The 27462-nt window shown below is 49.4% G+C and overlaps 2 protein-coding genes across 7 annotated transcripts in view; both read right to left on the bottom strand.

The window, feature by feature from the left end:
* Positions 1-1394: 1394 nt before the first annotated feature.
* On the bottom strand, positions 1395-25969 carry LRRC8B (leucine rich repeat containing 8 VRAC subunit B). Of its 5 annotated transcripts, XR_012076065.1 has the most exons (5): positions 23831-25969; positions 8332-8486; positions 7374-7622; positions 3025-3358; positions 1395-1826 (listed from the first exon to the last, which is right to left on the bottom strand). XR_012076065.1 is itself a non-coding variant. In XM_006197310.4 (2 exons), the coding sequence occupies exons 1-2, from the start codon at positions 25967-25969 to the stop codon at positions 16901-16903; spliced, it is 2412 nt and encodes an 803-aa protein (XP_006197372.1). In that variant the 3' UTR covers positions 16726-16900. The 5 variants fall into 5 exon arrangements, 2 of the variants coding, with proteins under 2 accessions (XP_006197372.1, XP_072824385.1); XR_012076063.1 differs by lacking the exon at positions 3025-3358; XR_012076064.1 differs by lacking the exon at positions 1395-1826 and having other exon boundaries at positions 1873-3358.
* Positions 24903-27462, bottom strand: part of LOC102544274 (leucine rich repeat containing 8 VRAC subunit B) — a 47763-nt gene continuing 45203 nt past the window's right edge. For both annotated transcript variants that reach the window (XM_072968285.1, XM_072968286.1), the window contains exon 6: positions 24903-25995. The gene's annotated coding sequence lies outside the window, so the exon portion shown is untranslated. The remainder of the gene's footprint in view (positions 25996-27462) is intronic.

The raw sequence follows: 27462 nt of genomic DNA on the forward strand, positions 1-27462 counted from the left end.
GCCCAGAGCACGAGGGGAAGGTCCAGTAACAAGACTTCTGCTTGTGAGGGCGGCCACCCTAAAGGCCGCTCTTAAACTCGTTGGCTTTCTCTGGTTTTATGGTGGAAATTGCTGTGATGAAAAAGCATAAAAATGCTAGAGTGGAGCACAAATAACACAAATTCATGGCAGTAGATCTTCTAGGAAATGGCATCGACCGGAAATAAAAATAAAGGGAAAACTATCCTGGAAAATGTAGAGCTCTCAGTCACAGAATAGGTGGAACCTTAACTTACCTCAGCTCATAAAAATGACTTCGTGTACTTTTGCTGACTTGACCACGTCTCTGACTTACAAAATTCCTCCCTAACTCCAGAATGTTAGTACTGGAACTTAAAGGGGAGAAATACCACAAGGAATATGGTTCTAAGCACTTTCTATGTATTAATTCACTTAATCCTTATAACAGTCCAATGCCCCTTGTCACAAACCTGCAACAGATTTGGCCTGTGTGAACAAACAAACAAACATACAAATACCGGAGAGTAAAATGGTGGTTACCAAGGGATGGGGGGGCGCAGAATAAGACTGATGGCACCGAAGCGTGCAAACCTGTAACGAGTAGGAGGTTAGCCACAGATCTGACGCTCAGTGCAATGAATACAGACGGTAATACTGTGCTGTATGTCGTAGATAAATGCCGTTACGATGGCAATCATACAATATATAAATATATAAAATTAATCTGATGTGCATCTTAAATTTACAGACTGTTATGTGTCAAGTTTATCCAATAAATAAGAAGAAGAAAAAGAAAAGTTAAAGAAACACTAACAGATTTGAATCTCAGCTCTGTCACTTGCTGGTTAGGAAACTCTCCGAGACACAACTTTCTGCTATTTAAAATATGAATAATGACTCAATTCAGAAGGCTGTTGTGAGAATTAACTCGAGGTGACGTGTTAAATGTGCATACGACAGTGCCTGATACGGTAAGCTTTCCATCAACATTTCTACTATTACTGGGGACAAATGGCCACTTCACAAACCTTGAGGAGAGCGGTTACAAGTGCTCTACAGCGGAGAGGCCACAGCGTTAGAAGCTCTTCTTCTAGCTGTTAGCAAGCTGTTATTAGTGGTTTTCGAGAACCGCCATCCCCCTTGTCCACGTATTAGACAGTTGTGGAGTCCCTGCTAACCTTCAAGGCATTGGACACTCTTTCTAGAGCATTCCCACATGACTATCATTTTTAAAGTAATTTTAAGATCGGCAATACATGCACATAATGCAAAATTAAAAGAAAGTACAAAAAGATGTGCAGAGAAAAGGGTAGACAGTGTTACTGTCTTTTTGTGTATCCACCAGAGATGTTCTGTGATCCCTGAGCTTACACACACACACGCTTTCAAATATATTCTATAGAATCTATTGTTTTTATTGAGATACAGTGCTGGCTGGGGTCTCCGCAGGGACACTTCCTCACAGGCTCACAAGTCGCTGTTGACTCTGCTAGTGATCGTCTCACCAAAGGCCCAGAGGGGTGTCAGTAACCAGGTGCGAGCAAGCAGCATGCGCGCCTGTGTCAGGAGCTGCGGGAGAGAGTGAGCTCGCGCCTCGCGGTGCCTTTGTTTCCTGTGTGTCTTCGTGCTGCTGTTTCACAACAGTCAGGTTTCTGTGCCACTTATTTAGAGAAAGGTCAGGTAAATGGTTGCGCGGCTTGTATTTGCTCTTATCTCTCAATCTGCTCGTTGGCAACACTGTGCTCTGTCACCCAGAGAGCATGGGTCTGGCTGATCCACGGTAGAGAATCCGGTTGCTGCCCTTTTCTCATCCTGGACTTTATAACCTGAGAACACAGTTTTAATGATATCTCCACAGCAAAACAATCAATCTGAATATTTAACACATTTTATTAAAAATACGATTTTTCCAGAAATATACAGGTATAAACTAATTAATTAAAATGTTATGTTGTTTATTATTAAAGAAAAGAAGCAAGTGGTGAGTAAGAAGGGTGCTCAGGGACGGAGGGCAAAGCTAGTGAGTGACCCGGTGCTAGACGTGGCTCTAAGAATTTTCAGTGTGCTGTCCTATTAAAATTTCCCAACCAGTTATTCCCTCCCATTTTGCAGCTGAGAAATGGACATGTGGGAAAGTTAAGTGACACGCCCAAGGTAACATGGATAGAAAGTCGAGGAGGCAGGATTTCGAGGTCCTAAGCCCAACGACCTCCACCCTCGGGGTGGGGACAAAAGGATCAGGCGCCCAGGATGGTGGGGAGGGCCTGAATTGCCAGTTGTTCTAAATGCTCTAGGAGGCGGGGGAGGTGAGATCTGAAAACCCTAACGATTGCAACATCAGATACAACACCCACAGAGCGGGGACCGCAGTCGACGACTCTTCTCTGCCTCAGCAGCTCTGCAGACCTGGGACTTCACATGTGCACAGAGGTCGGCCCTGAGACCAGCACACAGCGTTGTGCTGGGGAAGACAGCGTTCTACCCTCGGTGCTGCCTCACTTAAGGAGCTAAGTGGAGATCAGTCATAAGGACCTGAGCACATAACCAAGATTTTTATAAAAAAAAATCAGACATGCTCTTCAGGTCCGGAGCTACTGTTGTCTCCGTCAGTTCGGGCTGCTCTAGCAGAATACACAGACGGGGGTCTCACACACAACTTGCTTCTCACAGTTCCAGAGGCTCCAAGTCCAAGGTCGACAAGTCGCCCGTCCAGTTCTTGGTGACGACCGTCCTCCTTGCCTGCAGACAGCTGATGTTTTGCAAGACAGGGAGAGGGCGAGAGCCCCAGACTCGTCCTCTTCTTGTACGGACACTAACCCCTTCGAGGAGGCTCGGCCCTCACGACCCCACCTAACCCTAATTACTCCCCAAAGCCCCGCCTCCTAACGCCATCACACTGGGAGTCAGGGTTTCAACACATGCATTTTGGGGGGACACAGACATTCAGTCCTTAACACCAACGATGACAAAACGACACAGGCATGCAGAGTTTGGCAGCTGGCAGAGAAACTTTATGCAGATCACCTCACTTGCCCCACGTGGAAGCTGTCTGTACGTTAGCTGTCTTCAGTTTCCCTGCTTGACAGATGAGGAAGCTGAGTTGAGAAGGACTCGGTGACCTCCCCGAGGTCACACAGCCAGTGAGCGGCAGTGGTGGGGTGCAAACTCAGGTCTCCTCATTCCAGTCCCCTGTTCTTTCAGCCGCGTCGGGAGTCAGACCGCTTGGCCCCGAGTATCAGCAGCAGCAAAGCGGGAGCAGCAGCTGGCGTTCACTCAGCGCCCCAGCGTGTGCCGTTCTCTCTGAAGACGTCATCTCCCAACTGTGCACACTTACTCCAGTTCACGTCCCTGAGGAAACCTGAAATGACCAGGATTGAGTCACTTTCCAAGAACACACAGTTAGTATATGACAGAACAAGTATTCGAACCAGGTCTGGCTGAATCTGAAGGTCGCGTTCAAATGCTCTGCTCCAGTGGCCCTTGACATGCTCTCTGAAGAACAGTATGTGAGATGAACATGCTCCGTTATGGAAACGTCAGAAATGAACGTCCTGCCCTTTAAAAGCGCTGGAGTCCTACAATGTACTCCATTGTGGAAGTCCCGAGTTTTAGGCGCTGCAGATGGAGGACAGATGTTCCTTTATGCTCTGAAAGGTCCACTCCGTGCAGCTGACCATAATGAGATTGCATCTTGTTCCGAACGTTTCAGAGAAATGGCATCAGACGATTCCAAATGGAGGCTGAACCGAAGGAGCGATGGCGTAGATCTGATGAGAACAGCAGCAGGATGTTACCCGGTGGTTTGGGGGGAGCCTTTCACTTCAGGGCTCAACTGAACCACACATTTTCAGACGTGCTGTACCCTGACATTCAGCCCGAAGGCCGAGAACGGCACGTCCGTCTGACGGCGACGTCTGTGAGGGGGTGTGGAGGGCTAAGTCTGAGCAGTGCGTAGCTGAACTTTCAGAACGATGCAGAATTACAAGCAGCGTAACGGCCCCAAGGCGTGGAGAGCGAGGGAGAACTTTGCTGTGACAGGTGTGACTGTTCAGACACACAGATAAATCCTGTGGGGTCAGCAGTTACAGCTCGGCGCCTGAGCGTCTCGGGGAAGAAGAATTAGACTTTCAGACAGTATTTCGCAGCCTGTGCTGTGTTTTGGAGTCGTGACTGCAACCGGTAAAGAAGTTGCTCGGGGCCGACGCACGTGTGCACGTGGTTGTGACTGAGCTGGTTTCCGGGCAGGAAGCCCATCTGTGCTCCAGAGAGAGTCACAGCGTCTCAGAGCCCAAAACTGGCCTTACAGCCACCTGGCTCAGCGCTCCTCATCTTGGTGAAGAGGAGGCTGAAGTGGGCCCAGGAAGGGTTAGCGACAGCCTGCTGTCGGCCTGAGCGCTCCCTGAAGGCCTGAAGGGCCCAGCTCTAGGTGGCGCTTGCAGACTCGGTTCAGTTTTTGCGCCGTGTTGAAGAACACAAACCCTGGAATCAGATCTGGGCTCTAAACCAGGTTTCTTGGCTTATTAGCTGGTGTGTTTTCGTGAAACATTCGGCTTTCTCAAGCCCCAGTTCCCTCACCTGGAGAGCGAGCAGATTTCCGTACTTCAGCCTCACCACACCCTCAGAGAGCCCCAGGCTCCACTTCCTCGCGCTGCTTCCCCGCCCACAAGCCTCCAGGGACTTCCCGTTGCTGTCACAGTCCGTCCACGAAAGTGCCCGCTAGCAGTGTCTGGCGCGGACGCTTGTCCTTCTACTCCCTGGCCGACCCACTGGCCCCGGGACAAGGCTTGCCAAAGCCTGGCTTCCGCCTTCCATTCTCTCTGCACCTACACGGTGCTATGCACCCTACTAGTTGAAGGGGATACTGAGACGGATAAGATTTGGTTTCCGTTGTCAATTTAGTGTGGAGGAAATCTAAAAATAACCTCAGTGCGCTGTTACAAAGGTTAGGAATACAAGCACCAAACTCCAGCTTGGGAGAAGGAAGGTGGTCAGAGACAAAATGGTATTTTGTCGTAGTCTTGAAGAATAAATGGCGGTTTGATAGACAGACAGACAGATAATCTTCCAAATTTATATGGAAAGAAGGGACTTCTGACTGAGAGAAGAGCATGGGCAGAGGCATGGAGATTTAGGAAGGCCTGGAACAGGGAACCGGCATGCGTTCCATGCCATGCACCTGCAGGAGAGCACGTGGGACGTCCAGCACTGCCCAGAGGATTTGGATTCTGGCCAAAAGAAAACCACTGGGGTCAGGTCACAGTGCTGCTTTGTTAAACCCCACAAGGCACCAAAGGGCCAGAACACTCGCATCTGCAGTGAGTCACACGTAAGAAACTGCGTCTCCTTCTCAAGGTACTAAGGCGGGGGCCTCTCGTACTGGGTGGTGGGGTGAAAAAGTCAGCATGGTTACATTTCTGCTGCTGTCACCATTCCAGTCATGCAGCGTTGGATTTAATTTTCTCAGCCTTCTCTCTACAGCTAGGAGGGACAAGACTTCTTCCTTTAAATGACACTGCTTGGCTGTGGGAGACAGACAAGAGTGTGCCTGTGGTGCCTGGTCTCAGAGAAGACCTTCCCGCCCTGTTGTCAGCAGTGCCCTGAGCGGTGGCGGATAAGCACTTGTTAACAGTGGAGGCCCGTCATGTCATCCTTTGCACGGTGACTTGGCTGCCCAATGGCTTCCAAGGAGATGCAGGTCTGCCCAGGGCGTGGCCGGTTTTCTCCACCGTCCCTTGGTTGTCCCTCCTCTTCATGTTCAGAGGAGGATGAGAGGGAGGGAAGAAAGGGCCCATGTGCTCCTGAGGGATGTGTCACAGTCTCCTTTCCTTGGTCCAATGTAGCTTTGTCATTCAAAGGGGAACATCCCCTTCATGTGTCAACCAGTCGGATGGTCAGATATTCACGGAGAACCTCAAAGCCAGATGCAGAGGCTTCTGGTAGCCGTGGAGCCTCTCCACACCAGGTTTACAGTCTGGTCAGGAACACGGACACCAAACAAGTCGGAGTTACCAAGGTGATGGCTATCCAAAAGCAGAGTGCCAGCTCCCGTGAGAACACACAACAGGGGGGCCAAGCGTGGGCCTGGCTGGGGAGGTGCTACCCGGAGGAAGTGACAGTATAACCAGAGAAATGGATGAACAGGAGTTAGATAAACGGATCAAGGAAGAGCCTTCCAGGCAGAGAGAAACACAGGGGTGAAGACTGAGGTTGGAAAGATATTTTAAAAGATTTTTCTACCATCTTTGGAGGAAAACTCACTAGAGCTAACATGAGGTGAGCACCCACGAGGGTCAGACAAGATGCTAAGCATTTTACATTATCTCCTGGAATCCTCCTGAGACTGAGCGAGCTTTGTTTCCCCGAGGGTGGGACCCTGTTGGTCTTGTCCTGACCCATCCTCCATACCTAAGGCAGCACCTGGCTAGGAGCAGGCACTAAATATTTGCAGAATAGAATTTACGTTTTGCAGATAAAGAAACTGAGGCTCAGAGAGATAAGGTCACCCAGTCCTACTGGTAGAGAGAAGGCTCCACCCAGGGCGCAGCCAAGAGCCGTTCCAGCAGCCGGCTGACAGTCCAGCTGTAAGACAGCGGTCTTGCTCTCTCCTCTTCTGGGCACAGCAAAGGCCCCGACCCGGCCTGGATCAGTCCTGAGCCGGGCACCAGAGCACAGAGTAGGTGCACAGAGCAGGCGAACGGCATGCAGCTCCAGGACAGCCCACCAGGGGTCAGTCTGCCCTTGGCGCTGGCGACACCTCTCAGGGTCCCCAAGCCTGGAGTGTCTCTCCAACTAGCAGCCGAAGGAACTGAAGGAACACTGAGGCCCAGAGGCCCACGGAACAGGAACCAGAAGACTGAAAACTTGGAGGCGTGCGTTGGCCCCAGGTGAGACTCTGGGCTGCACAGCAGTGGTGATGGACCAGCCTCAGAGTTCATGCTTCGGTGTTCAAGCCCCAGAGGGCTGAGCGCCTCCCAGATAACTTTCCACCGGTGCCACCCGAGGCCCTTTCTCCTTCCTGGGAAGCGTGACCTGAGAGGACGAGGCCCCATGGAAGTGTTCCTACCTGCCCTGCCCTAGATGGCGCCTCCTCCCCGCGCACCTGCCTCTCCTGACGGGAGGCTCTGCAGAGCCACCCTCTGAAACAGTCCCATCCTCCTCCTCTTGCCATGATGCTTCAGGCTCTTCGGTGAATAAAAGGCTTGTTCATATGCCCTAGAAGTGAGTCATTTCAAAACCTAAAAAAGGAAGTGCATGACATGCCCAAACGCTTAATACTCAGCGTTAACCCTGACTGACACTTCCCGCTCGCTGAGCATTTTATGTAGATCAGAATACTGGAGTTGGAAGGCACCCCAGGGACCACTGAGGCTCACCCGCATTAGGCTCCCTCCGCCCAGGACCCGGAGCACACAGCACGCGCAGGGGACAGTGGAAACGGCAGCGTGCTGACGCCTAGGAGTCACTGGTCTCCCACGTTCTCTCCCATTGTGAGCTGGCCAAGCTCCGAGCCACAGCTCATCCTGAGAAACACGCGGATTTCCTGCAGACCCTCTGGTCAGGGACTCGGCCGGAGCCTCTGCTGGCTATGCGAGGCAGCCCCGGGCTGTGGGCTCGTTTCCAGTCTGCAAAAAAAAAAAAAAAAAAAAAATCTCTGTAGGTGCTTGTCTCTAAGCTGGAGGAATTAGACTCACCCCCAGAAAGAAAGAGGGAGGTGGGCCAGCTGCTTTCATCTTTTAGAAGAGCACAAAAAACAGCTAAGGTGAAGGTGCAGAGTCACTTGGTAAGTCACCTTCTTCTCCTGAGCCCAGTGCAAGGAGGAGGGCCTGTGAGAGCGGCAGCCCCACTGTGTGGAGGGCCTTGGACGTGCTGATCTGGGTGCTCAGTGGGCCCGACACACCCCCTATCTTGAAGGGCAGGCACATTCTGAAGAAGCCAAGGGGAAATGCAAAGTGAACCAGTGCTTTGGGGAGTCAGTGCTCAGAGCCCCGTTAAGGCTTTCTCCAGGCGTAAACGTGTGTTCAGCCACAAGGCAGGGACAGGGAGGGACACACCATCGTTTTGGGGTAAGGAACATGGCTTCTCATCTGGAGCACGGCACGAATTCAGTAGGGACAGCATAGCCCGTCCCTCCTCCTCCTCCTCACCCTCCCGACGTCCACATCAGCAGAGCACATTCAGAACAAGTCCAGCCTGAGCTGTGCCCGGTAGTCCCTCTGCAGCTCTAAACGCTCTAAGTGCAGCATCTCCCTACGTACATCAAGACTCCCAGGGAGTTAAACTGGAACTACAGTTCTGTACAAAACCCAAGCTGACTGGGAGCCCCCTCTGCACCTTGAAACGAGGACCAGAACGTCGGCAGCTCTCTTTAACAGGATGAGGTCTTCATCCAACGTCTCCCACAGGGTCTGAAATTCAGAATGGCGCTCTGCTCCAAGGAGAGCCCACGTGCTCACAGTTTAGGTCAGGACGTTAAAATAAGGGGCCTGCTGTTGGGAAAAGAACCACAAGGCTTAAAATTACATTAGTCCTTGGGGTGAAATTGCTGTATTTATACTACAGGGTGTTGAGGACGTGTGTGTGTGTGTGTGTGTGTGTGTCTGCATGCACACCACCCCTCTTCCAGGGTGTCTGCACATCCTGAAAGACAGAAGACTGGGTTAGAGGCCAGAGTCCTCTGCTGCACTCGGCGCCATCACTCACCTGCCACAGGACCTTGGCAGCACGCACTGTGCAAAAGGCAGAGATGTGGTGCCACAGAGTCTCCGGCTCAAGGCCTCGGCCCGCTGCGCCCTGGCTCTGTGCCGGCCCGCGGCCCGCTGCGTCGGTTAGTCTTCCTGGACCGCTTTCTCTTCTTCCATAAAATGGAGTCGGCGCCTGCCTTCACGCGTCGTAAGCATCAGCGATGCTTACAAAGTCTGGCAGATGCTTTAGCAGTTCTCAGTAACTGTAACTGTGGATGGTCCTTTCAGAGCCCTGTTCCCTGCCAAGTGAGATGGGGACGGGAGCCTCCAGGGCTTTGGGCGCAGTGATAGGGAAGGGTGAGCATCAGGACGCAGGCCGTGGCCGCAGGGACTGCGGCTGCTCAGAGGCGGCCCGGGGCCGGGCGTCGGGGAGGACGCCTGGGCGCTAGCTGTGGCTCTTCCGCTAGGCTTTGGTTTAGCCGACTCTGTGCCCCGGAGGGCCAGCCCAGAGGGTGAAGAGCGCGCTGAACGGGGACACGCAGTCCCCGTGCCACCTCCCTCAGACAGCGGGCTTCCGACCGCGGGCCAGCCACCTCGGCCTCCCTCCTCAGAAAATCCCCCATGGTTCCTCTGACTGGAAAGCTCTGGTTTCTAAATCACATTAGGAGACGAGGCGGAAACTCAATGGCTAGGAAGGGACTTGCTGGCTCAGGAGAACACGGCTAGGACAGACGGGCAGCGGGAGGGCGCACCAGCTCAGAGCCGGCGAGAGGAGACCAGGGAGCGCTGGGGACCACGGCGTGAGCCCGGCGTCTTCAGACACCCGGTGGGGAAGGGAGAGGCGTGCCGAGCTTGGGTGCTGTCTACCTGACCCTCCGGGGGAGCGGCTTCGCAGACCTGGGGGTTAAGCAGGGTTCCTCTTCTGAGCAGCCATGAGACGCTGGGAGAGTCCTCACTTTTAAGTTTGCTTCTCATCTGTGAAATGGGAATGACACACCGAAGCAGGCTGTTGGGTGGGCTGACACAGCACACGTGCGGGGCCGGTGGAGCCCCTGGCAGGAGGTAAGTGGCTCGCTGAGGTGCTTCCCCAGAGGTGACAGACTCCACGCTGGAGGAGCGGGGATGGAGCGGCTAGGTGTTCATCTTTCCTCAGCGTGGAGCCTCTCATGAGGCCTGGGACGCTCTGCTCTGCCCAGGTTCCGCGTCACAGGTCCAGAGAGTTTCCCTCAGGCCTCTTGCTGCAGACTGCACCGGTGCTCCTTCACTCGCAGCTGCTTCAGGGTTTTCCTTCCCACAGAGCAACCGCCTGAGATGGGTTCAGTCTCGCCCTCTTCTCGCCACGATGAGCCGAGTAGCCCTCCATGAAGTGCAGCAGAGGCAGGAAGACTGGCATGTGAGCCCGCCCCCCGCTCGAGGGAAGACTGGAGGGGGCTCCCCGCACAAGGCGGGGTTTGGTCCCCCCGGTGTTTGAACCCTGGCCCGGGTGCTCACTTACAAGGGACACCGAGTGCCACTGGAATGACTGGTACAGGGTGGGGACCAGGCCACTCAGGCCTCCACGTGCAGTTAGGTCACCAGCCCAGGGGACGCGATGGCCCCACTCCGTCCAGCACAGAGAGCAAGTCTCTTCTTTGGAACTGGGAGTTGTGCCAGGAAGCCCCCTTGCAGGGAGTGGGGACCTTGATAACGGAAAGACATTCATTTTGATGAGCACAGGCTAAAACACCCCCTTTGATACGGCAGGTGTGTGATACTTTCAAAGCTGGGGTTTAGTGATGGGTGAGGGTACGTAAGCTTGGAGTGTGCGGTTAGGCCAGTGCCAGACAGCCCGGAGAGAAACAGAGAGAGACAGAGGCAGGGACAGGGAGACAGAGGGGGAGGGAGGGAGAGGGAGGGAGACAGGCACTGGAGTGTGCAGGGAGTGGAAGTGGGAAGGGACAGAGTCGGGCCGAAGAGCAGGGCGCCCTGATGGAGAGACAGGAAGGGAGACCCAGCAGCCAATGAGGCCTGGGGGAAGAGACCATCCCCTGGGGATGGTTCACAGAAGTGCCGTGAGAACCCTCCTTTGCCCAGCAGCCCCCTCCCCGCACCTGTCTCTCTGCTCGTGGTCTCTAAGCGCCACCTCCCTCTTGTACCCAGGCCGCCTGCTCACGTCTGGTCTGGTCCTGGTGCTGGGAACTGCATGGGGCTTCTCAGGGCATCTCACTCGAGATGGAGTCATCGAGACTAAGTGAGGGTCCCTGAATTCTCAAGCGCCTACCTCGGGGGCTGCACTTGGCACAGGCAGGGCGGGGAGGAACTGAACCGACGGGAGGGAGTGGGAACCGAGCGCACGTCTGCTTGACTTACTCTCATCTCAGCGGCAGAGGGAGGCAGAGAATCAGAAAAGATGTGTGAGAGCCGCCCACACACCAACAAGCAGGCCTGTGTGAAAAGGCACCGGACACGGAAGGTATTGGTATAAGCAGCAATTTGAAAAGCTCCTCAGAAGCACACAGGCCGTCCTGGAGGCTCCTCGGCACGGCAGAGGCAGGACTAGGAATGCCGGCCTGGAGCACGACGAAGCTACGCGGGCGCAGAGAGCTGGCTCTCCATAGACGACGCACGTCAAAAAGTGACTTTTCTCCTGATCCTTCTTTGGCATATATGTTCTTCCTCAGTGTGGGGTTGAGCTCAAGGTCTGGCTCTGTGCTTCTGGATAACTGCTTTGCTCTAGACCTGAGAGATGAGAGGGACAGAGGACACGCGCCAGGAACCCGGATTTCAGAGAGCCGAGACGAGGGGCAGGAACCCAGGCACAAGCTGCAGCTCCAGAGAGTCCAACTGTGGCCTCCACGGCGTCAGCACGGCCTCTCTCTTGCACAGCCAGGCCCTGCGTGTGGGTTGAAAAGTGAGTTTTCAAAGCAGAAGGGAGAGCTGAGGAACCCGAGGCCACCTGCTCCCCGCACTCTGGGCTGGGTCACAGGACCCGGCACCCAAGGCACCTTGCAGGGAGGCCCGGGCTCAGGCACTGGCTTCATTTCCTAACGCATCCCCACTCCTAAGGCACTGAGAGGTGAGGGAAAGCCTCACTTGCAGAACTGCATTTCCAGGGGAAATACGGCCGCCCGGTTTCCTTCATCTGTATCGAGTTCTGTCCCCTCGGTACCTGCTTTACCGTGTTCCTGAAACTCTGCGTGTGAGTGTGCGTGACTGAAGAGGAAAGCCTTCCATCCAGAAGTTTCAACCAATGCATGCCTAGCTTACCTGATAATTCAATTTTTTCTCCCTTTACTAAACCTTCTCAAAAGTTTCTACCTTGCAGCTTCTCACTTTTTACTGACCCAGGCCACCATTCAGTATCGGTGCCGGACTAACAGCACACAGAGAAACGGGAGTCAAGAAGGAGGCGGGGGGAGATGGGCTGGCCTGTGAACACCAGTCCCCAAGGGTGAGCACGACTGGACAGCTGGGCCTGTCAGGAGAGCGGCAGACTGCACGCCCTCCCCCACCCCAGCGCGCTCTCGGCTCAAGCCGGCTCCTTCCAGGGCCTTGATATTTTGCGGCCGTTGTAGTGTACTTTGAAAACTCCCACTACTGCTGTGAGAGACGCATGCAAGTCTAAAGTCAGTCTTCCAGTGAATAATACAACAGGACAGTCGCCCAGGGAGCCGTGGGAAGAGGAGGGTCCCTCTGGCCCCTGGGCCGCGAGGGCGAAAGAAGTGCGGGCACTGCGTCCGACACGGCGTCCGCTTGTGTTCGCCGTTTATTAGAAAAATCAGATTTTTATTTTACACAAAAGTTACCTTAAAAACAGAAAATTTACCGAAAACTACTGAATCTCAGACAGAATGGTTACTACCAAAATGCAGATTTACACGGTAAACCTGAGGGCCCAAAACATTCAACTCACAGCAAAGCCTTACATCTTCAAATAATCATTATCAGAAGCAAAAACCAACTATGTACATATTTCAAAAGACGTGACAAAGACAAAATAATGAATGCCAGCCTTCGCTGTGAAGCTAGCTAACAAAAGAAAATGCCTCTACTCAGGGTTGGCCCATTACTTTGCTGAGAGTGAAACATTTGAAGAGTTTTTAAAAATATCTGAGCATAAATATTTAGGGCTGCATACAACACACATATGCACAAACACATCCATTTTAATTCTATGCCCCTTTGTATTTTTAAAATTGCACCGTCTCTGTCAGAGATAGCATGTAACATGCAGGAGGCATTCCTGTTTTTCTCAGCAGTGGCGTGTTACACAAGTCAAACGCAAACTCAAGAATGGATTCAGTTCAGCGGGAAGCCACTGCCACTTGGTACTTTGGCTCATAATTCTGTTAATGCTTTACGGGTTGATGAAGTCGTCCACATAAAAAAAGTTGGAGAGAACGCAGTCCATTACCAAAGGTACTTGGCAGACAGTCCCCAGTGCATGCAGAAGTGCTGGGCCGGAAACCGGAAGGAACCAGTTAAACAGCACAGCAGTGTTCCCCCTGCTTCAACTTCCATATCCAGCTGAAGATAAGAAGTAATTATATCCAGGGCACTTTGCAGCAGTTACTAGTTTATGCCATTTCATGTATATAATGTCTTCATAATTCACACCAGGATGCAAAGTAACTCCTCTCCTCTCCTCTCCCACCAGCCTTCCTCTTGTTTCCAGAAAGAAAGAAACACTGACGCAATACGTAGCTCCTGAAAACAAAGTGGGTCTCCAGTTACAGTCACGGGCTGCTGGCAGGGATGAGGGATCACGGGACCCGCCCTAAATTCTGCAGGATGGGACAAGAGGACTAACCAGTCAGGCACAGTGATGGGCTCTGGCTCCCCCCAAGATACGTGCCCGAGGGTCACTGCACGTCCTCCAGCACAAACACACTCTGTTGCCTCACAAATTCAAGGAAGCGGGCGAGTGGAGAGGGAGAACAAAATTCCTTCTCGGACGGGACAGTGCGAAGGGACAGTAAAGACGGAAAGAGCATTTCAATGAAAATACGAGGAAGGAAAGCTGTAAGCCCTCAGGATGATTGTTTCAGTGGTTTCCGAGCCCGTCAATACAACGCAAACCCTAATTAAGCCACAGGACTCGACTCACGAGACGCCCGAAGGACAGAAACAAGTATTTCACTATCAAACAGCAATGTTACGCCAGTAACTCACTGCACTTACGCTGGAGCTAAGCCACAGCGCTGAGACCCCAAGGACCTCTGTCCACCCTGTTCAGCACAAACATCTGCTGAGTGACAGCAAGACGTGGTGCTCTCTGGGGGAGAGATCGAGGGCTGAGGATGAAGGATGAAACGCCGTGTCTAAGTGGCACACAGACGTACCCCGACACAGGTTAGGGAGGGAACACCTTCCTTACCGGGAATGCTCAGAACCACCTAGGTTCACAGACCGAGGCTGAGCATTCAGGTTTCCTTGAAACGTTATAACTAAGAGAATGGAGCACTCCGCGATCACAAGTGCGGAATAAAACAGAATGCCTGTCCCAGCGCTAACCCGCAGCCTCTGGCGACTTTGGAAAAACACTGAACATACCCAGAACCAGTAAGTTACATTTTGCACACACAGGGTGCGTGTCTGTGTACGCAAGCTCGTCTTTGTGCATCTGTGTGTCCTTGTGTGTGGATGTAAGTAAATGAATCAATGCCATTGTCAGCATACGCCTTCAACTTTGTTCTGAGTAACATCTATATTTTTTTGGAAAATACATGATACATTCTTGGAAATCAAGTGCCACCTAAAGTCTCAAAATTATAAGTGAACAAACTTTATTTTCTTCATTTAAAATCCTCTTATATGAATACAAACACTTGCAAAATGAAGATCTGCTCCCACAGAGCAGTGGAGGTGGCATCAAACACCAGATTTTTGCACATTAAGCGGGTGGCCTCAGAGTCCGTGGCGTCAGTGCTACATCATCCGAAAAGCTCCCTAACACTGACGCGAGGGGCTGAGGCAAAGAAGAGGTCCAAAAGCTACGGCGTCAAGAACAGCAGAGTCTGCTCCAGGGACCACTCCCTGCTGTCTGGAAAGCAGTGTACAAGATTCGTCATGGAGCCCGCCAGTAACTCGCTTCTGGGATTCCAACAGTGGGCGAGATTAGTGGCTTTTGCAGGTAAACAGAGCCAGTGACTAGCCATGGGGAAGGTCCAGTCTCGAAGAAATGGTAGCAAATCTGAAAACTGGTTTTGAAAACCCTTTCTTATAGAAGAGGGTGGGATTTTCATACAAATCATGGCTAATTACATGGCCCAAAACATTTAAACACACCTCCATGTATCATATTCATGTTCCAAACACCAGATAACCCTATCCAACAGTGGACTCGGTACACATGACAATTCTATTGTGAAACACAGATGCAAAACATTAAAATGATCAAAACTCACATTAAGAAAACTGAACATAACAGAAAACCCTAGAGAGAGTGAGAATCTGTTTTCTGAAGCCCTAGAGGAACGCTTCGTCAGTTACGCCTGGGTCCCTGAGAACTCGAGTGTTCTGACTAAAGGCAAGTTTTGGTAAGAATTGCGTTTTTACACTTGTTTACAACAAAATAAACAATGTTTTAGGCAGCCTTTGGTGTCTTGTGTGTTTTATAGTTAGTATTACTCAAATTTTGTCTGATGTGAACAATTCTCTTCTCTGTGGATCAGTCCAGGGGTGAGTGGCAGGTGAGGGAAGCTGCATTTTGCTGTAATTTAAAGACCCACTTCATCCTCTGGAAGGGGCAGAGCACGAGGCACCGCACCTCACGGTTCTGTGCGCCTCCCAGGTCTGTCCAGGCGCGGCTGGCAGATCCCCTCACGGCTACGTCCAGAGCGAGGCGGCAGCACGACGCCTGGGCCCGTCAGAGAAACCGCACTGGAAATGCACATTCCCCCGAACGAGTCAGTCGATTTTATTCATTTTACAACATGCGTGATAATCAACGGCCAAGCACAAAGCTCTTTATAAAAAAGAGCAAAATGGACTCCAGGAAAGTTGGACAAAGGCATGAGATGCATTTCAGTTAAGTGGATCTACTGCTTTCTGAGCTTTGAGAGCTCATCTGAACCACCGCATAGAGGCTGAGTGTTTTACATCATTATCACATCTAGAGATCATGCAGACGGAGAAGAAAAGTATTTGGCTTAACTCTTACTTCTACAGAGTGTTTTACAGGCAGTTTTAAAGACCCAGATCTGCGCCTCTCCCCTCCACCACAGCTCTGGGAGTAATTAGCACAGCGATAGCAGGGCGACCAGGGAAGAGAGAGGCAGACGATACGGCCGTCTTCTTAGAAGGAAACCCCCAAATATTTTACGGCATGAAACACAAGGCTTTTGTTATCCAAAAGTAATTAGTTGCAGAGTACAAAAACATTTTGGAGCAGAATGCACACAAATATGAGAATCATAAGCCGCCCAAACCAAGCATATTAATAATAAATTCTTAAAGAAATGCATGTGTTCCCTGTACCTTACAAAAATCATTCCCACAGATTTTGAATCCAAGATTATATAATAGAAAATATTTATGTGTTTTACATTGAATATAAAAATTACTAGCAAATAAAAAAGGCTTTGACGATACACAAGAGGACCTTTCAGCGGACACATTCATCTTTAGGACGCCCCGAGGGTGACGTGCCCTAAGTACCCTGCTCCTGCTCCAGGTAAAGGCCAAAGGCAGGCACTTCCTCAGCGTTCATCACTGTCATTAAAGGAAGACTCAAGGAAGCTGGGACAGGAAGTAAAAACTGAGCCGAGAAGGAATTCTGCCAAGCACAATGCACCCTGCTTAAAAATATTTAAGAACAGAAATCAAAGACAGTACTGAGGGCACATCAAGGGACTTTATATTGATGCGTTTATGGTCTAGGTGACCAATGTCACAACAGGAAGTCCGCTAAAACAAGTGTGCAAATAAGTAACAGGGGCTGGGGGGGAGAGGAAATGTCTACTCTTCAGGGTATAAACTGCAGCAATGTCACGCCCCCATTCACCCTCCACGTGCACCTCGGACACCTCCGTAAGTTAAAGACCAGTGACTCACAAAACTTCAGTTCAGTGTTAACACTTTTTTACCTGTTTAATTTAGGGATAGACACTGAGTTTCTTTAATAAGACATTTGGTTCTAGTTACTCACAAAGATCCATTTTTCATCCTTGTAACTCAGGAAATTTTAGTTCTCATTTAAAGCCCTGGAGTGTTCTCTTAGAAATGATTTGCCCTTTAGGTCAACATTTATCTAAGCACGTCTGCAAACGTTCTGTTACAGGAGGAGGAAGGGTGCTGAGCAAGCTTTCCTCCGCGATCAGGCAGCTCCGTTTTAGGGACTGGCACCCTTCCAGTTCAGGAGGAAGCGTTTCCAGGTAATTACCCATGAGCTCCAGATGAGTAAGGTTCGACAGCTCACCCACGTGAGGGGACAAACTCATCAGGCTATTTTTCCCCAAAAGTAAACACTGCAGCTTTTTGCACTGAAACAGCCCATCTGGTAGCATCTCAATCTGGAAAGGGAGAAAAAGAAGCTAGTAAAACTGGTTTTGGATGGCCTACCACAACACATTTGTTTATATACACCCTTACATTCCCCCAAAAACATCTGAAGTAGACAGAGACGATTTTAAAGGAAAAATGAGGACATCCCGACATGGAGTCAGGACTGAAGCCACCACGAACTTCTAAATTCCTGTTGTACACAAGTGGGCAACCGGTTTGGCTCGAAACGTTCTAACGAGCAGTTCTTAATTCTCAAAGAAAACCTCTCCGTTACACATTCATCCCTAAGATAAAAAAACAAACCAGTAACTCGGGAGAATCATAATTATTCTTGAGTCTTAGATCAGAAATAAATCGATCTCAAGAATCCTCAAACGGAGTTTGCTGTGTGTGTAAGGGGCTACACCATCAAGAACGTCCCGAGAACGGACACAAGGCTACTTGTGAGGGCTTCACAGTATAGACTGAAAACTCGATGCTGTTAAAAAAAAAAAGTTGACAGAAGCAGAGACAAAAAGATATAATACATACATATGTACAGTTCATTCCCCTCTACATACACACACACGAGTTTTCACTCTTCCTGCTCTCTGGGAGCTTTGATTAAATCACACAACAGAGAGATCACTTTAAGTACGATAACCAGCCCGCAGTTAGGTCAAGTCTCGCAGCGGCTCAGCTGCACTGCTCCGTCTCTGGGGTGAAGGGTGCCATGTGAGTTTCCGAGGGAGCCACAGTGTATATATAAATGTACAGGATTTACTGGGGAAAGAGCTCCAGCGAGAGGCTGAGCACACACAGTGCCCTTCACCCTCATCCTGCCACTGAGGGGCATGTTTGCCCCGGGCAGAGTGAGCTGCACCAACCCGCCCTGCAACGCTCGGCAGAGATGCAGCAGAGAGATGAGACAGAAGAAATGTAGCCTTTCTGATCAGAGACGCCTGCAGCTCAGGAGCAGGGTCGGTGAGCAGAGGGAACAATCAGTCCTGCGCTGTGAGCTCAGGGTTGACAGTGCCCTTTGATGCCGAGGCAATGACAAGCAAAAATGAGTTGGAAGGACGGAAGGCTTAGCTCACCTGTATTCAGTGGACGCCTGCTGAGCGCCTGGGCGGGGGTTGTGCCAGGTTCCCAGCCAGGTGTCGTACACAGAGTGCTGAGTGAGACAGATGGGTCTTTGGGACCCATGCAGGGCCTCTCAACGTTGGCACCGTGGACATTTTGAACGGCATAGTGTTTCTGTGGGGGTGCCCTGAATACTGGTCAATGTTCAGCAGCCTCCCTGGCCTCTGACCACTAGACACCAGTGCCACTCTCCTCCAAAGCTGTGACAACCAAAAACGTCTCCAGACAAACGTCTTCTGGGGGGCAAAACTGTCCCCATCTGAGAAGCACCGGTCCCACAGGGGAGAGAAACAGCAAACAATCACAGCAATCAGCAGTCTGCAACGGCCGCCGTGCAGAAGAGTGCCCTAGCCAGGGCTGCACCAGGGAGTCCCAGTCTCCCTTCTGCGGTCGGTCGGCTTCCAGATCCCAGCAGGTACCTTGCTTGACTGGACTATTTCCTGCTGGGTGAACACCCTGAGCCATTGCCTCCCTCTCCATCTGTCCGGCTGTCGGTACTACCCTGTCTCACCGATCGTCCTTCGAATCTCAGAATTTGTGATTTGAGCGACTTCCCAGCCCCCAGTACAGGCAAGGGATTTCGCCAGGTAATAGGAGTGCCCCTCTGGGGTCAGCCCCTCAGTCGTGTTGCTTTCATGAAAGGAGCTAAGGGTGTGGCTAGAAGCATGCTCCCTGAGTGTCAAGCGTCCCTCTCAGGGGCCTTCTCTTAGGATCAGCAGCCAGCTAAAGCACAGGACCTCAGCTCACCTGCTGGAATTCATCTTTGCTAAAGGAGGTGGGGGAGCTGTGTTAGAGACTTGAGCAGTTTTACCCTGAAAAATCTACTTACACATTTTGCCTGAGCCAGTAAAATTTAAAAAGAAATGTTTAGATGGCATTTATTTACACTGAATTCATTAAGCATGCTCTTTCTTAGACTATATAATATGTGAGTCAGGAAGGAAAAAAATTCCCCAGTGGACTAGTGATTTCCTCTCAAAAACCAAAAGAAATATTTAGACTATCAGATGATAAACTTTATAAACAATGGTTTTATAGGATAAATTTTATATATACATAAACTGAAAAAAAAACCAACCACCATACTAATGGCTACATGACCACTCTATATCCTAGAATTTCCCTACAACCAAGTATCTTCAACAAAATCGACTGGACCCCCAGAACATGCAGGGAAGGATGGCTCTTTCTCTGTGTCCATGGCTGACACTGATAATTAAACATTCCCCTGCTTCCCAGAGGCTGGGACCCCACTTCAGAACTCCTCAATGTCAGACTTCCTATTTTTCTGGCCATTGACACATGCTGTCTCAGAACATGCCAACCTAATCTATGAAATCCAATCATTTCAAGAAACAAAGTTGCGTTATTTCCGTATTAAGTAGTAATGTCAAAACCAACAAGCAGCGCTGCCAGATAAATGGTCTTCCAAAGAAATTTCTGTATTATTCACCTTCTGGCTAAAGTCTTCCAATTAATAAAAGAAATGCATTCGATGCAGGAAAGGAGAAATTGGAAGACCTAGGTGTAAACTGAAATGGTTTTTAAGATGTGAGCAAAGCTATTACATCCTCCCCCTTCCCTGTGCTTCTCCGTCACATTTAACACCATCATTGTCCAACTATGCTTTGGCACCAGATAGAACTGGGTGCTGCCTCTCCCTCTCCCATCATCCACACACACCACTGCTTCCCATGGAACATCATTCGGACCAATGCATCTGAGATGTAGTAGAAAGAGCACGAGAGCCGGAGCTGGAACGTGGGATCCATCCCAGATCCATCCCTGGGAAGCTTTGGGTCTCAGGCAAATTGCTCTGAACCTCAGTTTCAGGACCAGCAAAATGAGGGCAGTGGACTAGAGCAGAGGTTAGCAAAGTTCTTCTCTAAAGGAGCTGGACAGAAAATATTTTAGGTTTTGCGAGCCAGGTGGCAAAATTGAAAATACTACGTAGGTACTTAATGACTTAAGAGGGAAAAAATTCCATATTATATTTTTAAGTGATGAAATTAAAAATATAAAAACAATTCAGTACAATTCTTTTTGGAATACAGGCCCGCTAATGAGAACAAAGGAATTTATTCATGAACACTGAAATTTGAATTTCCTATAATTTTCATATGTGATAAATATTATTATTCTTTTGATATTTTTTCCACAACCACTTAAAACTTAAAAACCATTCTTAGGTCAGGCTGTGGGTGGATCTGGCTTGCAGGCTGTATGTACTTTGCTGACCTCAGGACCAGGTGACCCACAGTGTTCCTTTCAGATATGAGCCTTCGTCTCCTGGTTTTAACCTACCTTCCTACTTCTGAACCGTAACTGATTAAACCTCCCCATGGGGTTTCGTTCCTCGACTGCCCTCTCCCAGCCCTTCTGAATGCTACCACCAGAGCCTCCCTTGAAGGCACCAGTTCAGGCTCACGAGCACTTTGAAATTCAAGTCTGATCCCGGCTACTCCCCAGTGACTCAGCACTGAGCTAGACTGGCAGACTTCAAGGCACTCTCCTCCCGACCCACCTTCTGAAGGCTCTCATCTCTTACTCCATCGGGGCAGGCCTACTGCAGTCCTCTGGGCATGACCTCTATTCTTTCACATCTCCCCATTCAGTGTTCCCAGCAACACTCTTCTCCAAGAGTTACCACGAAAAAGAATGCCCTGCTCAAACACGCGTGGCCACCGTTGTGCACCACACCCCCCTCTCAGAGAGGCACAACGCATGCTCACGGATTAAAGGCTTCGAGGAGTCCTGCAGCAAAAATATCATAAAAGTGTTGAATGTTTTTTGTGATAAGAACATTACTACCCTGTGGAAGCAGCCCTGGAGTGCCCTCTCAGTGCACGTCTGCCATGTGGGGGCTGCCCAGCACCCTGATGTCTAGAGAGTTCCCCGTCTCGTCTCGGTGGGAAGCAGAGCCCACTTCCCACTAGAGGAACTGTATTTAGCATCTGTAACTGAGTTAGCATTTGTTTCCTCCATCTATATACCTGACACAATGCCTAAGTCTTTGGAGAAAAAGGAGTCTTTAAATCCTCTTTTTTCAGGAATCTTTACCAACCTCCATTCCGAATGGAGGCGTTAAGTCACATTTCTGAGTATATGCATATCTAAATATTAATACAGCCAGTTTGATTTTTTGTTTGTTTGTTTTTGGAGTTTTTCGGGAGGAGTTAATTAGGTTTATTTATTGATTTTTTTTTTTAGAGGAGGGACTGGGGATTGAACCTGGGACTCTACCACTGAGCTGTACCCTCCCCTTTTATTTTCTAATTTTTACAAATATTTTGTTCTACTTCATAGAATCATGAGAATCTCAAGGTTTCAAGAAGGAACTCTGAAGAAATTATTTAAATCCCTACGTGAAACATGAATCCTCATTCCTTCAACAATATTCCTACCAAGGGACTGACCATGTATATCTGGACAGTTTTATGAATAAAAAGATCACTTCTCCCTTCTCAAATGTTCATTCAGTCTTTAGACAGCTTTTTTGGGAAGATGAGAAAGCTTTTACTGATTGTCTAAGCTCTAATATTTACAGCTACTCCCAATAAGCTTTCTTTCCTATGTAAGTCTTCCAAACATTTGAAGACCAACACTGTGGACTGTTTCTCGCCCTTCCCTCCCCAGTACTTCCCATCATTAGGCTACACTGTCCCATTAGAGAGGAACTTGTCCTCTCTCTGGCTGTTGTCTTCCGAGTGAGTTCCTGTTCCTCAACATCCGTAGTAGGTAAGACTCTTTGTGGTTCTAAGGATGCTCAGCATCTGCTGGTCACCAGATTCTGCAGACAACACAGCCAAAGGCACCACTCTACTCTGGCCATGAACTGTCCCCAGCATAAGGCTCCTCACGTGCTACCAAGTACCTCCCTTATCCAAGACAGACTGTATCTGACACTCACGCCTATTCTGTCAACCAAGATCAAGAAGTAAATGAGCTTGGTATCAAAAGTACCAACGTCTTACAGTTTCACTACCTTAAGGCAGGAAAAAAACATTAACCTGCTTATACATTTAGATAATTCAAGAGCTGCTAACAATTTAATCAGCTCCAACTTTCAAAACTTCATGGAGTGATTTAACCATACAACAACTTGGTAAAACCGATGCCTTTCAAAATAATTATATTTTTATTATAGGTTTGACAATGGAAAAGATGTCACCAAAATACTAATATTAATCAACTGCATAAATCAATGACACTAACGGTAAATCTCGAGACCTGTAGTTTTCCAAGGTGGTCGCTTGACCAGTGGCATCAGCTTCCCTTGAGATTTTCAGAGCTTCAAACTCTTGGGTCCTACACCAGACCTGCTGAATCAGAAACCCTGGAAGTGGGGCCCAGAAATCGGTGTTTTAACAAGCCCCTCAGGTGATTCTGATGTACACAGATAATCCAGATCAGACTTAAAGGAGTTTGAAAACCTCATAATCCTTTAAGACCTTAAGTTTTTTGTGTCTTATAATGGCTTCTAATCTTGTACATATGAGTAAAGTCACAGAGTTCTATAAGCATGAATTTTGCTCTTATTCCCTAGATCTTTGGTATTTTTCCAACAATCCATGGTTTCTGAAAATACCGTCAGGTGATTAATATGTTTATCAGCCAACACCATGCTTACAGCTATATTCAGCATAAAATATGAATTACAAAGGAGGTAACACCTTTCGGGGTCGGGTAGAGGGAAGTCATCCCCATGTTCGACTGGAGAGGGGGCACCTCCATCGTCTGGCAGACCTGATTTCTGACAGGTTCTTCTCCTTCTTCCCGTGCAGATGTTACCATCACTCTCTTGCCCTTCCAGCCAGCATGGTTTTCGTTTTTTCCCTCCTCCTTCACATTTTAACCTAGGAAACTACTCATTTATTTTGTTTTTTCTTGTTTCAGCAAAGTTAAGTTTTCCTTAACTTGGCTTTACTGCTGCAAATTATGGTTCATTTTAAAAGCGTGGATGCTGGAAAAAGCTTCCAAGAAGCCCTAGTGTCGCATTATAGAACCAGGCCTTTCATTTTGAGCTGTCTTTCTACACATGCATGGAGATCTCAAGTCTTTCTTACTGCATCACAAATAGGGTTTATGAATAACTCATGATCCCAGTATTTTTAACAGAAAGTTCTCCTATGACAGATTTGGAAAGCTGAAAAGTTCTACGAAACTTTCTAAGTACTTAAGGCTTTTCCAAAATGAACACAAGCTCTGTCATAACTAGTTAATTAGTTAAAAATACTTCAACTCTGATGGTTACATAAAAAAAAAAAGGGAAAGAGAATAAAGAGAACATTTGTTGATCAACTACTGTGTGCCAGGAACTGTGCCAAAGGCCTATCCATTTTCTCATAAAATCTCCTTGACAGCTTGTGAGTTAGATTAAAAACTGATGCTCAGTGCTCTGAAAACTTGTCTGGTGGGTGGTAGTCAGGCCAGCTCAGGACACTCAGCATGACTTAAAGTCCATTATCTTTACTTACATCACACACTGTAACAGCAGATGCTTGAAAGCCTGGCCAAACAAAGGGAAGAGTGGAGTTACTTACGTTGTTGTTGGTCACAGCAAAGTACTGCAGATTACTCAGATACTGGATTTCTTCCGGAATGAAGGTCAGGTGGTTGTAGCTTAGATCCAGGTAATGTAGTTTGGTGCACAGGAAAAGCTGCAGGGGCAGATTCTCTATGTTGTTATGGTCCAGAAAGAGCTGCTCGAGATTAGATAATGCCCCGATCTGTGCAGGAATATAAGCGATGTTATTGTGCCACAACTTCAAGCAGGAAAGATTCTGCAGATGCTGAAAGCTAATGATCTCTTCCACAGTTTTAAGGTTATTTTCTCTGAGGTCTAACTCATGCAAATTGTTCAGGCTGAAGATGGAGTGTGGAATGCGTTCCAGGTCGCAGCTGATCAGCTCCAGGCTTTTCAGATGGACCATCTTTTTCAAGTTGTTCAACACAACCAGTTTGCTTCCCTCATTATCGAGAGACAACTTCTGCAGCGAAGGCAGGAGGTCTGTGATGACTTGTGGGATCCGGGAGAGGCTGCTCTTCAAGTAGAGGGTCCTCAGGTTTTTCAAGTCCTGGAAGCCCTCCAGCTGCATGGTACTCACCTGCTCAGGTAGAACACAGCCTGACAGGTAAAGTTCCTTGAGATTCTTCAGGTGGAACACCCAGCGGGGAATTTTCCCCATTTCAGTAAATTTCAGGCGGAGGACTTTTAAATTCTCCTCTAGGAAGGCCAGGGCGGGATGGTCGACCACCAGAGATGAATGGTACACGTGGAGCTCCTTGAGGTTGACCAGCTGCGAGACTGCGGAGGGCAGCTTGACCTCAGGGATCAGCTCCAGGCTGAGCACTTCGATTTCAGTCAGCTCGAAGACGTTGTCTGGAAGACCGTTTAGCATGAAAAGGTGCAGCTCTGCCTTGTCCTGGGAGTTCTTCACAAGCTTACTCTTCAGTTTCTCAACCGTCCACTCGTTGTTGAGGTTGATCTGCTTCAGTTTGTTCTCGCTGACCTCCGACAGGAAGATGGAGAAGCGCTTGGAGTAAAGAGGATCGTACTGGTCAGCCAGGTGCAGGATGAAGGCGAAGTCATTCTTGACGTCCGGGATGTCACTGTAGTTGCTCTTCTCTCGCAGCGCCTCAAAGGAGTACTGCTTCAGAGAACTCCGCAGCATCCACCACAAGCTGTACGAGGAGGTGAGGCCGTAAAGGATAACCAAGATGACGTAAAACGAAGCCAGGACCTTAAATATCTCTGCCAAGGAGTAGACGCACTGGTAGCGCTTATACCCCGTGAAAGCCTGCAGGTCCACCGAGCAGTCGATTTCAAGGGCGATGTAGGTTAAAAAGTACGGAACGTACGTGATGATGAGGACAAACAGAATGACCTTGACGATGATCTGCTTCAGATACACTCTGTAAATGATGTCCTTCTGCTCCACATGCGTGCGGAACCTTTTCACTTTTTCAAAGATGGCTTTGGCCTGTTCGCCCTCCTTCTTGTCCAGGACGCTAGAGGCCGGGCTTTCTAAGCCGGCTGACTCCAAGCCAGGCTGCGGGAAGGGCAACGGCTGCTTGTTGGAATCGACGTCGGCTGAGCACCCTGAGGACGAAAGCAAAACCTTGGACTTGGAGAGTGTCAGGGGTCGCCCTGACTGCTCGGCCACCGTTTCCGACAGAGCTCGGGTGGTCCATGGGGAATCGAAGCACTTGTGCAGGATGGCCACAAAGTGCTCGAGCCGGGAACTGGTGCTGGGGTAGTGAAGCCAAAAGTTGCTGCAGGCTGCAAAGATGAGCGTGTGCAAGAGCACCAGGTAGGGGAAGAACTTTGCAAACCAGTGGAGCTGCTTCTCATAGCAGACAGCGTCGATGTAGGCATACTGCTGTCGGTGGAGGTCATTCTGGATTCTGAGGGGGAGCGGAGGCGGTGGCCCAGGATCGGAGGACGCGTTCATGCTGGCTTTCAGGACGTTCCAAGGCACGGCGCAGTGATTGTCGAACTCCACCTTACATGGGAGACAGCACAGAACCCTGCTCTGTGTCAGCTGGAGGGCTCCAGCCAGCACGGCCACCAGCAGCATGATCAGGGTGATGTAATACCAGAAGACATCCCACCACGGTTTCAGGATGTGATAACATGACTGGGCGTCTGCTAAACATTTTAGCTCTGTTAGTGTAATCATGACTTCCCCTTGTAGGAGTACAGAAGCTGGAAGAGGAAAGTAAAAGAAAAACTACTGAAGCAGGTACCCCAAGTAAGCTGAAACTCTAAAGCTGATGCACGTCCACGCAGGACTCAACTCAGGGGCAAGTCTTGGGAGGCAGGGCTGATGACCAAGAGGCAGGAGAGCCTTCTGGTTTCATGTGAAACCTCAGGCCATCCCTCTGTGTGCTACACAGCCCCTCAGGTGAGACACATTCGGTGCCGGCCAGGCTGCATCTGCAAAGGTATTTGGTGCAGGACATGGAGCAGCTACCTCGTTTCCTCCTGGAGCGCCACTCCATGCTAAGCTATTAAAAACCGGAGGCCAAATTTTCTTCAATCAACATGAGGAAAACTTGTTTTTATGCCACTAACTTCTAACAGCCACGTTTTGTACCTTCCAAACGATCTGTGTAAGCTCTTTCTCACGCCCCACTCACTTGTCTGGAGCATCGGTCACAGCCCCAGAGCTGTGTTCCCACCACTACAAGAACTTCCTTTGAGCCAACACTGCTTCATAAAATTATCCCCTAGCGTTTGAGTGATTTATCAATTGTATGGTCAGAACAAACTGTGACTTAATACATTACCTCCTTTCCCCTCCAAGCTCTTGCTCCGTCACTTAAGTTCACATCCAACTTAGAATATTTAAAAGCTGACACACACAGCTGACAGCTTAAAAATGGGTGGGGAAGGAGGCCCCAGTTACGACTCCCCCATGGGGACTCTCTCACGTTTAACGGCTCGATGGCAAAGCACTAATAAGATAAATGATCAGGGCACATGCTATTATTAAAGTATTTTTGCCTTTAGAAAAACAAGGTGGATTTTGCATTTTCACGTCAAAAAGTACTCAGACAATGCTCTTTACAGAAATGATTCATGTAGTGTTCAGCCTTACATATATCAATTGTTTAAAAAATTGCTAGCTAGTAAAATCCAGACCATCTATAAGATGGCACAGATTAAGACAGATAAAAGAAAATATTTGGATCTAGTAACAATTCTGGTAAAAATTGCAGCAGCATGGTCGTCTTTTGCTGGTGGTCCAGCTCCAAGCTTGGCTCGAGGGCTTCTCTTGCACTTTTTTGAGTCTGAAGTCTTAACCTTCCTGGGTCTGAGTTTCTCTCTCTGGACGCCCTAGTACTGGGAGCACCCCCAAGGAAGACTTTCTGCTCTCACCAGTCCCCCTCCGAGGGCCTGGTGTCCTGTCTTTGACCCTAGAATCCCATGACAGAGGCCCTGGGACCTGCGAATACGCATCTTCTCTTTTGCTAGCCGGTCCGAGCATGCTCCTGACCACCTGACCCTGAGCCCTAACTCTTCATGCAGTCTCCTAACAAGGGCACCCCCTGATCCTGACCTTACCTGCTGGCCTGGGGCACCACCGTCCAGCTGTATTCTCACTGGGCACCAGCATGTCATATGGATTCAACTTCCTCTTAGGACACATGGCTTGAATAAGTAACTCTC

This window comes from Vicugna pacos, chromosome 9 (genome assembly GCF_048564905.1).
Source record: "Vicugna pacos chromosome 9, VicPac4, whole genome shotgun sequence".
In the NCBI taxonomy this organism is placed as follows: domain Eukaryota; kingdom Metazoa; phylum Chordata; class Mammalia; order Artiodactyla; family Camelidae; genus Vicugna; species Vicugna pacos.